The following is a 15,147-nucleotide window of genomic DNA, read 5'->3' as shown; positions in this document are numbered from 1 at the left end:
TCCATGTGAAGAACTCGAATGGATAGACACAAATAATACTAACTTCACATGGGAGAACTAGAATGGTAAGACCCAAATACTACTAGGTTTACATGTCAGTTGATCAAACAAAGAAAAATCAAATCTTCAAACATAACTATGAGATATCAAATCAACAATATCTTGAAGAACCCAACTTCTGTCAATAAAATTGAATAAGATAAACCAAGGACTAGACCGAAATGATATGTAAACATTACAATTAAAGATTAGAGATACATCTTACAGTCAAAACTAACAGGTTCTAAAACATTACAGAATCATTTATAATGGTAAACAGTGAGATTTGTCTATTGAAATTCATGAGTAGAACAAAGAAAACGATTAAGATCTATAAAACACCAGATAAACAAAACAAAAACAAACATACTGATGATAAGTGAGTTAAACATGGATACTTATATAACCCTAATATTAACCCCAACAACCTCCCAATAAAACAAATCTAAGAACTTGTAAACTTGGTCACCGCCTTGGTACCTTCAGAAACAGCATGTTTAGCCAATTCACCGGGAAGAACAAGTCTTACAGCAGTTTGAATCTCCCGAGATGTAATCGTGGGCTTCTTGTTGTAACGTGCGAGTTTTGATGATTCTTGAGCTAACTTCTCGAAGATATCGTTAATGAAACTGTTCATGATCCCCATAGCCTTGCTCGAGATCCCGACGTCAGGATGAACTTGTTTCAAAACCTTGAAGATATAGATCTTGTATGTTTCAATGCTCTTTTTCGTCCTCTTCTTCTTCTTATCTCCGGCGACGCCGCTGCTATCCTTAGGGAGCTTCTTTCCGGCCTTGGGTTTCTTCTCTGCAGGGGATTTCTCGGCAGCGGACTTCTTCTCCTCCGTTGGTTTCTCTGAAACGGGCTTCTTCTCCGCTGGTTTCTTCTCTCCCTTGGGTGCCATCTCGATTAGGTTATACAGATATTCTCAACGAAAAAGATGAAAGGATTTGAAAGAAAGGATCTTGAAATGGATGATTTTGATGTTAGGGTTTGATTGCGTTCTTTGTTTATATAGATGGTCATAAATGTTTTTGATTGGTTAAAAGAAATGAACACGGATCGATAACGTGGCATCTTAGATTTCGTTCTTTGTATTAGATTCTGAGAGGATTTGGACGGCTGAGAATGATTGCTTTAGTAAGTGTTTTACGTAGGATGACGTGGAACGTGGATATTGGACGCGGATCGATGAATTGGCTAATTCGGATTTTTTATTATTTGTGTTTAAATAAATATAATAATTTAAATTATAAATAGCATTTATAAGTTTATAAAATAATATTAATAATAATTAAAATTAACAACTTTTACACATACACATTTTAAATATTTTGTTTATGAAATTTTAAAAATAAAAAATACAAATCTACAAACTATTGATTCAATAATCGATTTAATGTTTAGTTAAATAAAATAATTATAGAAAACATTTGAGAATTAAACTACTTTAATAATTTATACCAGGTTATACGTTATTAATTCATAAAATAGGTAAATAACAAATAATACAAAGTCATTTAACACTTTAATTATAAGAACCATTAACATTTAACTTAACTAAATGTAATGAAAAAAATAAATCTAATAAACATTTTGTCATTCAATTTGTAAATGTAGTTTCATTAATTAATCTCTTTTTATGTTTAAATGTTGAACTCCTAATAGTATATATATTATACAAAGATCCAATACTATTTAAATAATAGTACACCATAACACTCAAAAGGAAAATGCATAAAAAAAAACACACTAAAATCTCATGTGAGTTCATATATAATAATGTTACCAAATTGTGATCCGACACAAAATACGACACGAACCGAACACGGAAAACTCAAGTTTGTGTGAGGTTGAGGCATTTTGCTTCGGGTCAAAATTATTTATTCATCTTGGTTCATAAAGACCCATCAATAGATACCAAATCTCCTGACCTAACCGTGATTGCTTTGGCAATTCCTCTATCTATGAATTAGTGATCTTCGACGCATATAGACATAATTTTAAATCTTCTTCGAAAAATCGAATGGGACGTATTAACCGTTAGAATTTTATCAAAGGCGTGTTCAATCGTATTGATAATTATTGTTATTGCAAATTTTTATCCTTATACACATGAATGAATCTCAATTAAGACTCAATTGTTGGGTATTGGTTGGTCAACACTGTGGCCCAATCACTAAGTCCACTTTCTGGACTTGACTCAACACGAAAAATGGATACTACTCTCTTGGTGAGAGGGGTAGGTCAAGCTCCTTCTAGTGTTTTAGATACTAGCGAAAGGGTTACCTCATTGGGTTAAGTTGTAGTGCTTTGAAATCGATAAACAAGAGTGGCTGAGCAAAATTTCAATCACATTCAAACAGCCAACATTGAATATAAAAGCTTATATGATTAAAAGGCCTGATTTGATCATCTGTATATTATATCAAATTATTCTTCATGAATCAAATATGTGTATGGATTAACAGTCCCATAGATTGTCGTCCCTCCCTGTCCCATGTGAAAAAGTAAGTTTAAAAAATATATAAGGGTGTGTTTGATGATGGGGAATTGGAATTGGAATTGGCATTGGAATTCTAATTCCAATTCCATGAGAATTGGCATTGAATTACAATTCAATTCCTATGTTTGAAAAATGATAGAATTGTTATTCAAATTCCAATTCCTATGTTTGGGAAAATGATAGAATTGTAATTAATTCTAATTCCAATGTTTGTAAAATAAAATATCGGTTTAAAATGTTAACTTTTAAAATATGTTTTGACGTTTTGACACGTTTAATACGTTTTTGACATTTTTTCACATTTTCACACGTTTTTCACACGTTTTAACACGTTTTTCACACATTTTTCACGTTTTTCACACGTTTTTCACGTTTTTCACACGTTTTTCACGTTTTTCAAATGTTTTCCACATGTTTTTCACGTCTTTCACACGTTTTTCACGTTTTCACGTTTTTCACACGTTTTTCACGTTTTCACACGTTTATTTACACGTTTTCACACGTTTTCACGTTTTTTACACGTTTTAATACGTTTTCACGTTTTTCACACATTACAACACGTTTTTCACACATTATTCACACGTTTTTCATGTTTTCACATTTCTCACACGTTTTAACACGTTTTTTACGTTTTACACGTTTTCACGTTTTTCACACGTTTCAACACGTTTTTCACGTTTTTAAACGTTTTCACATTTTCTACATATTTTAACACGTTTTAACACGTTTTTCACACGTTTTCACGTTTTTCACATATTTTCACACGTTTTTCACGTTTTTCACATGTTTTAACACATTTTTCACATATTTTACGTTTTTCACATTTTTCACGTTTTCACGTTTTTCACGTGTTAAACGTGTTAAACGTGTTAAACGTGTTAAACGTGTTAAACGTGTTAAACGTGTTAAAAATGTGTCAAACGTGTCTAAAACGTAAAAAACATGTGAAACGTGTCAACAACATGTTAAAAACGTTTTAAACGTGTTAAAAATATGAAAACGTGTCAAAAACGTGTTAAACGTTCCAAACATGTGAAAAACGTGTTAAACATGCCAAAATGTGAAAAACGTGTTAAACGTGTCAAAAATGTGGTAAACGTGTAAAAAACGTAAAAAAGTGTTAAATGTGTTAAAAACGTGAAAACATGTTAAACGTGTCAAAAACGTAAAAAAATGTGGTAAATGTGTCAAAAACGTGAAAACGTGTTAAACGTGTCAAAAATGTGTTAAACATGTGAAAAACTTGTTAAACGTGCCAAAACGTATTAAACGTGTCAAAAATGTGGTAAACGTGTCAAAAACGTAAAAAAAAATGTGTTAAATGTGTCAAAAACGTGAAAACGTGTTAAACGTGTCAAAAACGTGTTAAATATGTGAAAAACTTGTTCAACGTGCCAAAACGTGAAAAACGTGTAAAAGGTGTCAAAAATGTGGTAAACGTGTCAAAAACGTAAAAAAACGTGTTAAATATGTCAAAAACGTGAAAACACGTTAAACATGTCAAAAACGTAAAAAAAACGTGTTACATGTGTCAAAAACGTGTTAAACGCGTCAAAAACGTGTTAAATATGTGAAAAACTTGTTAAACGTGCCAAAACGTGCAAAATGTGTCAAAACATAAAAAAACGTGTCAAACGTGTCAAAAACGTGTTAAACGTGTTAAAAACGTGAAAATCATGTTAAACGTGTCAAAAACGTGTTAAACATGTCAAAAACGTGTTAAACGTGTTAAAGACGTGAAAACGTGTTAAATATGTCAAAAACGTGTTAAACATGCCAAGGACGTGAAAAACGTGTTAAATGTGTCAAAACGTGTTAAACGTGACAAAAACGTGTTAAACGTGCCAAAAACGTGTTAAACGTGTTAAAAACGTGAAAATCATGTTAAACGTGTCAAAAACGTGTTAGACGTGTCAAGAACGTGAAAAACGTGTTAAATGTGTCAAAAACGTGTTAAACGTGCCAAAAACGTGTTAAACGTGCCAAAAACGTGTTAAACGTGCCAAAATATGAAAATATGTTAAACGTGTAAAAAACGTGTTAAAAACGTATAAAACGTGTTTAATGTGTGAAAAACGTGTTAAAAATGTCAAAAACATGAAAAACGTGTTAATTTGGAATTACAATTCCGACCTAAAAAGATAGGAATTGAGAACTGTCAAATTACACTATATTGAATTCCATTGGAATTCTAATTCCAATTCCAATTCTTAATATTAAAGTGTCTAACAAACATAAGAATTGGAATTGGACCCTCCAATTCCAATTCCAATGCCAATTCCAAGGCTGTCAAACACACCCTTAATGTATTTTATAATTATGATATTTGTTGATTTTGGGTTGAACTGTGTTTTGGTCTGGTTTAATTAATAATAAAAATCGAGTCATTCATTTTATATTGTTATAAAAGGATAGGTGGTTAAGTTTTATGAGCATTCTGTTTTTCTTTTCTTGAGTGAGGGTTACTTTTCTTGGGAGATTTTGTGTGAAGAATTTTTGAAAAGAAAGGTGTGTAGGAAAGGAAAGATAGTGTGTGCGTGATTGTAATCTGATACATTTTTCTTTATAGTGGAATCAAACTCCAAGCTGAACTTGACGGAGACGTAGGTCCGATTTGGGCTAAACTCCGATATCAAATCTTGTGTCTTCTTCTTATGCGTCTTGGTTTATGTTTGGATTTCTGGTTTACTTTGAAATATATTGTCGGAGAATATTTACTCAACAATATTAAATCTAATTACTTGGAATTCCTAACCTCAATGATTTCATAGTATACATTAATCCATACATTTTTTTAAGGACACTACTTTGTATTTGTTTATTGGTTTATGGGTTATTTGTTTTTCCCCCCACGAAATAATCTAATTATTTTGGATGGTATATTTGTCTAGATTCCTAGGTTGTAGTCTCAACTCATTTTTTATTTTTTTTTAGAAATGTAGTCTCAACTCTTAAGGACTAAGATTTTTTGTTTTGTTAGGGTGCATTGGTAATTTATTAAATTGTATTGTTTGGTTTCTAGATATTTTAATTCCTCATGTATGTGATGTGTTTGGAATATTATTTCTTCTACATAAATGTTTATGACATGATTTAGACATAATGTTAGCTAGATGTGATAGACTATCACTACTATTTTCTTTATTTTAACCAATCTTATATTATATGTAAGCTAAATCATGTATAAATATTTATTTCACTTACAACTCTTTTTTATATTTTGGTTCTAGTTTAGATGATTATGTTTGGTTTTAGATATGTTTTCAAGGGATTTGATTCATAAATAGATTAATAATTTGTTTAGTGTTTGTAAATGATAAGCTTAGTGAGTATTTATAAAAAAAATTGTTGATATCAAATTTCTTTCTCAAAAAAACACAATATGGTGTGAATTGATCAATACTCAACGACATCGAAACGTTACCGATTATTTATAAGATAAAAGTCGTTGTCGAACAATAGTTAGTCAAAATCCTAATTCAATACAAACAAAATTTAACACGATTTTTTAGCAATCAACGACATATACAAAAAACCATGATCGGACTAATCTTTTGTATCATGGAGAAGAGCCAATTGTTCTCACATCAACAATTTTTACTCGACTAAACTATCTCGAATGGAGTACTAGTATTCGGTTTGGTTTGGTCTTCTACTATTTAAGAGGAAGACATGTTTCATCGACTGTTCTTATATCTTCTGAGGATCTTAAAAAAGCAGCGCTTTGAGGATTGGTGATGGAACAATAAAGATTTGGATAATAAACATAATTGACAAAAAGAATAAGCAAGGCTTAGATGATTCATGTGAGAACGTCAAAATTTTGATTAGGATGATAGATTATCTACCAACAGTTTACAAAGCATTCACGATGTTTTTAAATGTTAAGAAGAAAAAACAAATCAACATCAAAACGTTGGTTGAATGTTCATTGAGAATTCAAGTTAAGTAAATTTTAAGAAGATAAGGGAGTCAATTGGACATTGTAGAATGAAAGGAAATAACAAATAATGTATCAATATTTCAGAATTTTAGTGGTGTAAGATTTCTAATAAAATGAATGTATATGTCTATATACAACTAATACTTCATCTCTATATAATGAAGATGCGCAAATGGAGATAATCAAAATAGGGGAACTTCAAAGGAAATAACATTGAATTCGAATAAGATATTTTATTTCTAAATCTCTTGATTTCTCAACATTTTAACATCTCCGGTCTAACCTTTTTATTCAAATTATCAATCTTGAAGGGAGGATATTGATGATTTATTTAGAAAACACAACATTTAAAGTGAAGAATATTAGGATAGTTTTATACTTTTGTTAATTATCGATGTTTCATAAATTTATATATATATCGATTGAGTTATCTCATACAAAATATATAAATAATAACATAAACTATTATTTCCTTTATTGCTCTCTCCTACTATCTCTCTTTAAAATTAATTTTATTTTCGCTTGCTATCGATCTTCAAATAAAATACGTTTATCTCCCGCATAAATCTTAACAATCTCAACAAATTACAACACCTTAACTTTCTTTACCAATTATCGCTCATTCACACTAACCATCAACATTATTTGTATTTGGGTCTGGCCTAACAACAATGTTTTAAAACTTCAGTGATGATATTCCAATTCATTATTGTTAATGTTTATAACCTTATATTCCAATAAATTAAATCTCACTTCCATCGAAAAAATAACATAATATCAGTATATGAAACAAGTTTTCCAACCTTGTATAGCCTAAAGAAAATTTTCAAATGGACCAAACTTACCAAAAACCTACCTAATCAATATGTAGCTTAGACACTTTATAATTTATTTATTTTAAGGATAAACACTAAAAAAAATGTCCATTAGTCCATTTATTTTGTGAAGAACACACAAAATAGTTGAAAAAAATAAAAAAAATAAAACAACTCAAGAGTGAAAATGCATGCAAAGATTTAAAAAAACACTAAAAACTTGCGAGTCCATCTACATTAGTTCTACCAATTCTTGACCCGACGCAAAAACATGACTTATTCAAACACGAAAAAAACCAGGTTTAGGTCATTATTTTTTCTGTTCGGGTCGAAATTTGGTCGACTCATTTAACGTGATTAATAAAAACTAGCATTTAGCCTGTGCATTTGCACGATTAATAATATAAAAAACCGTGAAAAAAAATTACGGATAATATTTTTAATTTTATTTTTAACCGTTTTAAGTTTATGGGTGGGTCAACCCACAATCCGACCCAAATATCCATTTACTCAACATCATTATATATATATATATATTAGTTAGTTAAAAAGTTAAACTTATATTAATATTAAAACGTCCCGCGTTTATCAAATTTGGTGTTGAATTTAAAATATAAAGTCTTTGTAGCCTAGTTGGTTAAAAAGTTGTACTTGTTTTGTTAGGTTGCAAGTTCGAAACATACCTCTACCATTTTTAATTTTATTTTTAACCGTTTTAAATTTAAAGCTGGGTCAACCCACAATCCGACCCAAGTATCCAAATTAACCACAACTCTCGACCCGGCAATCAGGACACTTTAAAAATTAAGCATCATTATATATATATAGATGTCAAAATCTGGTCAATTTAAAATTATACAAAATAGACCCGCCAATTCATTTTCATTTTTCTTTTGTAGGGTTTTGTGTTCGTCATTTTCTACCTACTTAATTGAAATGAAGTGGATTTATGATTTAACTTCATTGTGTTGATGTCATTCTACATAAATTAGAGATGTGATATTAATTATTAGATGAGTTCGAATTGTGTCGGATTGGGTTAAATTCAATTACAAATAAATAGATTATGTTTATGTTAAACATAACCAATCTGTTTGAGTTTAGTATAACTCGGCTCACTAATCTCACCCTGCTAACCTGAACTTGATGTGAATTGTCATTTTTAATGTATTTAACAACAAACTTTAAGTTTGATCTCCTTTCTAACTTAACTGCAACAAAAGTTTGATATTCTAAGCCTTTTTGAGGGTTATATGTTCCAACTTGTCAAGTGACATGTTTAATTAACTTGGGTTAACTGAATGAATAAATGTGTTTGCCGAGAATGTGTTTAACCCGCAGTCAAAAAAGACCCTAAATTTTGAGTTGTACTCTTGTGTATTTGAGTTAAATTATTAAATTATTTAAAATAAATAAATGTTGTAAATTAGTTTCAATTTAGTTTATTAGCATTAAACAACACTAGGGCTCTAGTTTAGAAATGAATGTTGTTTGCTTCATCACCTCTGCAGAAATTGGCATCGCCGATTGATGGGAGCCCTAATTCTTCTCAAATCGACAAATGTTCTTCCTCTTCAAAATCAAATGAGTCTCAAATCTCAACAAGATGAAGCAGCTCCATCGCCGATCTCTCTTACGACCCAATTTCCTCCTCAATGTCATGCAAGCCTCCACCTCCACAAGCGTCCATGCCGCCAACCAATTCGATGACGATAGTTTCGTCGCCATCGTCTGCGGCATCATCCGAGGCAAACAAAGCTGGAAAATCGCCTTCAACGCCCGTTCAATTTCAATCAACTTAAGGCCGCAACACGTCGAGAAGGTTTTAATCCAAACCCTAGATGATTCCAGGTTAGCATTACGTTTCTTCAACTTTTTAGGCCTCCATCATAACTTCAACCACAGCACCTCATCGTTTTGCATTCTGATTCATTCTTTGATTCAGTCCGGTCATGTTTGGCCGGCTTCTTCCCTTTTACAAACGCTCATACTTCGCGGCTCAAACGAACCTATTTTTGTTTTTGAGTCTCTTTTGGTTGCTCTTAGAGAAACGAACTTCTCATCTACGTATGGATTTGATTTACTGGTTCAAACTTATCTTCGTTACAAAAGAGTGTTGGATTCAGTCATTGTTGTCAGGCTTATGAGGGATTTCAGTATTAAACCCGAGGCCAGAACAGTCAGTGCTGTTCTGAATGCTCTAATCAGAACTAAGCAATTTGAACTTGCTTTGAATCTATTCGACGAGGTTTCAACTGCAGGTTTACAGCCCGATCCCTTCATGCTAACTGCAGCAATCAAATGCTTATGCGAATTGCAAGATTTAGAAAGGGCTAAAGAAATGGTTAAGGAGATGGAGGAATCAAATGTATGTGAGTTGAATATTGTAACATATAATATCCTCATTCATGGCCTTTGCAAAGGCAATAGAGCCTTGGAGGCGATTGAGATCAAGAACAATTTGGGTAGAAATAGACTAAATCTGAAACCCGATATTGTGACATACTGCACATTGATATTCGGTTTATGCAGTATAAAAGAATTGAAAATGGCAGAAGATTTAACAATCGAGATGTTGGAACTAGGTTTTGTTCCAAGTAGAGAGGCATCGGATTGTCTTGTTGACCAGTTGAGGAGAACTGGGAGATTTTTAGATGCTTGCGGTTTAGTTACAAAGTTTTCGAAATTAGGGTTAACGGTTATCAGCTCACATGTTTATAATGCATTGATTTGTTGTCTATGTGAAAATGGAAGTTTAGATGAAGCCGAAGACATGATAAGGTACGGTTTGGGTTTGGGACAACTCCCAAGCGATGTTACTTGTGAAACGATGATAAGTTCGTTTTGTAAAGTAAATATTTTCGAACGGGCATTTGTTCTCTTCGGAAAATTGAAAGAGGCGGGCATGAATCCGACAGTATTAACTTACAATTCAGTAATTAATGGGCATTGTAAATCAGGAAACTTAAGCTTAGCTGAGTCACTCTTCGGGGAAATGATTGATAATCGAGGGGTTCCTCCAAATCTAGTTACCTATACGTCGTTGATAAGTGGATTCGTCAACCTTGGGCATATCGATAAGGCGTTTAGCTTGTATCATGAGATGACTGGGAAAGGTATATCCCCTAATGTCTACACATATACTTCACTTATTTGTGGTCTTTTTCGAGCAAAAATGGTGACTGAAGCTGACAAAATGTTTCGAGAAATGAAGGAATCTGGTGTTATTCCGAACGCAGTAACTTATAACGTTATGATAGATGGATATTGTGAAGATGGCGAAATTTCAAAAGCCTTTGAATTATTTAACGAAATGGTCGGAAATGGACTTAAACCAGATAACTATACTTATCGGGCTCTCATAGGCGGGCTTTGCTCAACCGGAAACCTCTCCGAAGCAGAAAAACTCGTGAAAGGCCTTGGAGAGAGTAAATTTAAGTTAAACGAGATTTGTTATACCGAACTTCTTCATTGTTATTGCAAAGAAGGACGGTTGAAAGATGCATTAGCCCTTTTCCGAAACATGGAGGTCGCAGATCTCATTTGCTATTCAGTTCTTATCCACGGCTCTCTTAAACAAAACGATGCGCAAACATTTTTACAGTTGCTGAAGAAGATTCACGTTCGCGGATTAAAACCCGACATAATAACGTATAGCGGTATGATTGACACGTATTCCAAACGAGGAGATTTGAAGAAAGCATATGGAGTTCTCGATATAATGGTAACTGAAAGATGTGCACCTAATACGGTTACATACACGTCTTTGATAAACGGACTGTGTAAAGTAGGGTTTCTAGATTCGGCCGAGAAGCTTCTTAAGGAAATGGTTAGGTCAGGCTCGACCCCTAACGAATTCACCTACGGTTGTCTCCTTAACGGGCTCACGAAAAACGGAAGCATTAACAAGGCAGTGGAATTGCACGGTTTTGTTATCGGAAATTATTTGGCGAATGCGATCACTTACAATATATTGATTCGCGGGTTTTGTAGAGTTGGTCGAGTTGAGGAAGGAATTGGGATTTTATTGGATATGGTAAAGAATGGGATAAGTCCAGATTGTATAAGCTACTCAACCGTTATTTTCGAGTATTGTAAGAATGGCTGTTTGAGTGAGGCTTTGGAATTGTGGAATAAGATGATGACGACAAAACGTATTGTTCCCGATGTAATTGCGTATAATATTTTGATTTACGGTTGTTGTCTTGCGGGGCGTATTGCAAAGGCGATTGAATTGCGAGACGAGATGGTGAGAATGGGATTGAAACCTAATCAGGCTACATATAATGCTTTTTCATGTAGAAGTAGCTCGGGAAGATTGCTCCCGATCTCGGGTGGTTAGACTAGACGCTGTATTTTTTTTACCCTATAGGTAGATTTTTTTTTTGGGGTACATTATGTAACAATATGTACTGGATGGGCAAAATGTCACATAATTTTATTATTGAATTTAATGTGATATTATTTCCCAATGACAGTATAAAAGTGTTCATTTTTACTTAAACTTGTGATTTCAAATTCATCTATTAGCTTAGATATTAATGTAAATTTGTTCATTTGCCGTTTATCAAAATCAAAAATTTACTATCTGAAATAAAATACAAGAGGTCACTTATAGAAACTATTAGATATGGAACATGATTTGGTCAGAAATTGTGTAAAAGTGGTCTATTTTCATTCCAACCAAACAAAAGGAAAAAATACCACCTAAAAAAACATGAAGACAACCTCTGTACAAACAAACAGTTAGTTATCGAATCTCTAAAGCAACAAACATAAGAAGAAGAAGCATATGATCCAAAACGATAACTAGCACTAACTTTATTATTCAAACAAGTAAAAAGATCCTGCGACGAGTGTGAAACAACAACCAAACCAAACAGAACTACCCAAAATCATCATCTCTTTGATTTCCTACTGTTCTTCTGAGGTTTAGCCTTGTTCTTGTTGTTGTTGTTCTTTTTGTGCCTTGAAGATGAATGTTGGTTATGGCTGCTGCTGCTCCCAACCGAGTGTGATTGTGATGTAACCGGCGGATCATACACATCGGGTGCCCATGAAACCCTACGCTTCCCAACTATTCTACCTCGTTTCCTCCTGCTACCTTTCATGGCTGATATCAGTTTCTTACTACTACCCTGAAAAAAATAACATTTTCAAATAATTCAAATCATCAACCAAACTACTGTCCAATCAATTCAAATTATTTTGAACACTTACATGAAAAGTCCAGGATGATGAATAGGTAGAATCTAAAGGACTTTGATCATCATCAATATTATCATCAACATCAACAGATGCAGTATTTGGAGATATCTTTTCGCCTTCCCTTGATTCTAAAGACTCTTCTTGTTGTTCAGTTTGTTCTGAAGTTGAAAACAATACTAGAGCATCTTCAAGTGCACTTCCTAAATCCACCACAAAATTATCTAGAGTTTTCCCGCCATGTCTAGACTTAGACTTACTCCACGACTTTCGCAAATCTCCTTGTACTGGTGGTTCAACACAACGAGCTAATACGTCCATTACTTGACACCCCAAAGACTACTTCCACCACCTGTCAAATTATACAAACGAAAACAACATGAGACTGCTATTACCAAATTTATGAAGAAGCCCATGAAAAGGTACACTAATTGCTCACTATGTATGTGATATCTAGAATTTCAAGAGAATAAGAAAGAAACCACACCAAACCAAACAACTCACCCATTCTAATTAATAACCCAATAGTTTATCATGCATAACCCTAAACCCTAATCTTCCACCCCCTTTCCCATATTTAGTCATAAGATTTATTTGCCCTAGTTTCTATCTCTTTGTATCAAAAGAATAAGGGATTCTATACTACATGGTTAAGCAATGGGAGGTCATAACTTGATAAAGTTAACCAAATGCCAAATTATGCATATAGCATTAGAAAGAAACAAATGCGTTGTTTGATGGCAAACAATAGCAGTTAAAATGATATTGAAGTTTTGAAGCTGGTTGTAGTTAGAATAGAATGGCAGGAAAACGGGATGGCTAGGTTTATCAAGTGCTAGAGCAACCAAACCAGCATATAGCTGACCATAAATGATGGCACAAGACTATATCAGATTATCAAAGCAGGAGTCAGCATATACAAATCTAATTTTACATGAACATGCATATGGAATTAGACCAGATGATAACAAAATCAATATAATTGTTTAAGAAGATAGTCAAACAAAGATACTACAGTTTCACTTGATGTATTCCGAATAATCAGGTTATTAGCCTACAGACTGCATGTATTTCGAATAATCTCCAGTTTCATAGTGGAGATGTTTGTAAGCATAATTCAGCAGGCAAAATCTGCATGAATCTTACCTTTCTTGTTATGTATGAGTTCACAAAACACGCTTGAATCAATATAATTGTTTAAGAACCCTTACGAAATAAGATACTATGGTTTCACTTGATGTATTTCGAATAATCAGGTTATTCCAATGGAATTAAAAGCCTACAGACTGCATGTATTTCGAATAATCAGGTTAAACAAAGATACTCCAGTTTCATAATTCAGCATGAAACTTACCTTTCTTGTTATGTATGAGTTCACAAAACACGCTTGGATCAACCAAGAAGACGTAGATGCAACAAGATCTGATCGAATTCAAAACCGATCTCCACTCCACAGAGATCCAAATAAAACTCCAATTGAACGCAAATCTCAAACCAACCGATCGAAAAACTAGTCAAGAATCAACACCTTGCTTTCTCGAGAACAGTATCTCAAACACGCAGGCAACAAACGATCGAAGAACGCACAAACAACGAGACAGAAAGAAGAAGAAGAAGAAGAAGGAAGACGATTGAAACTAGAAAAAAAGGTTATTGTCAACTAAGAATACCATGACCGATCAATTTCTCGATCTGCTTCCAACGATGCGAACACGAACCGATATTTCCTAACATTGACATCGCCGTAGATCGATGAACGGAGAAATTGAACATCGTGCACAATGGCCGATGTGATTCGTCCTTCCTCCGATCAATCAAATTATGGATTCAAGTTTTCTTCTCTCTCAAGTAATTTCTGCGTTACGATTTCAATTCTGGTGCGATAGAGAAGAAGACGGATAAGGATCCGAATTTATATGGAACGGGTTTGCCCGATATTCGGACCGAAATCAACGCTTTGCCGTTGACCTTAAATATACACCCCACGACTCGTCAGGCGCGTGTGGATAATAATAAATAAACCTAATGGGCCCAATTTCTAATACTACAGTCCAATTTCTACAAAAATATCTTTAAATATTTCATTATATTTTTATTTTTGATAGGTCACTTTTTTTTTTTTATAATTTAGAAAATAACCTAAAAAATATGAATATTAAATCAAACTAAAAAATTATATAATGACTTAATCAACAAATATAAGGCAAATCATAGAGTAAGATTAATCTTAACAAAAACTTATCACATAACATTAAATTTTGATGATTTTTTAATAAATTGTAATTGTTACAGAAAATTGTAATCATGATAAGAAGTATGAAGAAATATAAAAGATTAATAATATGTAATTTTTAAAATATTAAAGTTACCTTTCAATGTATGAATTGTGTTCAATCTATAAAAGAAAACAAAAATTAATGTTAAATTAGAATCATTCATCTAAATATTTATTCTTATAATTTATATAAATCGAAATAAATTATAATTGAGAAAATAAACTTACTTTGTTTCTTGGATCTCTTAATATGGATTCTTGATGAAACTATTATTATTCAAGATTTTTAACTCTAGAGTGAATAAACCAGACTACCTATATTAACATAAGTATGCTATATATATATGGGTTGAAAATCAAACTA

At 32.8% G+C, this 15,147-nt stretch overlaps 3 protein-coding genes across 4 annotated transcripts; 1 reads left to right on the top strand and 2 right to left on the bottom strand.

Annotated features, from left to right (window-relative positions):
- Nucleotides 1–261: 261 nt before the first annotated feature.
- On the bottom strand, nucleotides 262–1,024 carry LOC124936649 (histone H2B-like). Its single transcript, XM_047477166.1, has one exon. The coding sequence runs from the start codon at nucleotides 941–943 to the stop codon at nucleotides 485–487; it is 459 nt and encodes a 152-aa protein (XP_047333122.1). The 5' UTR covers nucleotides 944–1,024; the 3' UTR covers nucleotides 262–484.
- Nucleotides 1,025–8,804: 7,780 nt separating this feature from the next.
- On the top strand, nucleotides 8,805–11,748 carry LOC124934379 (putative pentatricopeptide repeat-containing protein At5g59900). Its single transcript, XM_047474902.1, has one exon. It carries the CDS (start codon nucleotides 8,910–8,912, stop codon nucleotides 11,643–11,645), a length of 2,736 nt encoding a protein of 911 aa, XP_047330858.1. The 5' UTR covers nucleotides 8,805–8,909; the 3' UTR covers nucleotides 11,646–11,748.
- A 208-nt stretch (nucleotides 11,749–11,956) lies between these two features.
- On the bottom strand, nucleotides 11,957–14,392 carry LOC124935886. Of its 2 annotated transcripts, XM_047476319.1 has the most exons (4): nucleotides 13,863–14,392; nucleotides 13,655–13,794; nucleotides 12,524–12,860; nucleotides 11,957–12,441 (listed from the first exon to the last, which is right to left on the bottom strand). In XM_047476319.1, exons 3-4 carry the CDS (start codon nucleotides 12,827–12,829, stop codon nucleotides 12,202–12,204), a joined length of 546 nt encoding a protein of 181 aa, XP_047332275.1. In that variant the 5' UTR covers nucleotides 12,830–12,860; nucleotides 13,655–13,794; nucleotides 13,863–14,392; the 3' UTR covers nucleotides 11,957–12,201. The 2 variants fall into 2 exon arrangements, with proteins under 2 accessions (XP_047332275.1, XP_047332274.1); XM_047476318.1 differs by lacking the exon at nucleotides 13,655–13,794 and having other exon boundaries at nucleotides 13,863–14,391.
- Between the last annotated feature and the right edge of the window lie 755 nt (nucleotides 14,393–15,147).

This window comes from Impatiens glandulifera, chromosome 4 (genome assembly GCF_907164915.1).
Source record: "Impatiens glandulifera chromosome 4, dImpGla2.1, whole genome shotgun sequence".
Lineage (NCBI taxonomy): Eukaryota > Viridiplantae > Streptophyta > Magnoliopsida > Ericales > Balsaminaceae > Impatiens > Impatiens glandulifera.
The sequence above is the reverse complement of the archived record's forward strand: the minus strand, read 5'-3'. Positions and strand labels throughout refer to the sequence as shown.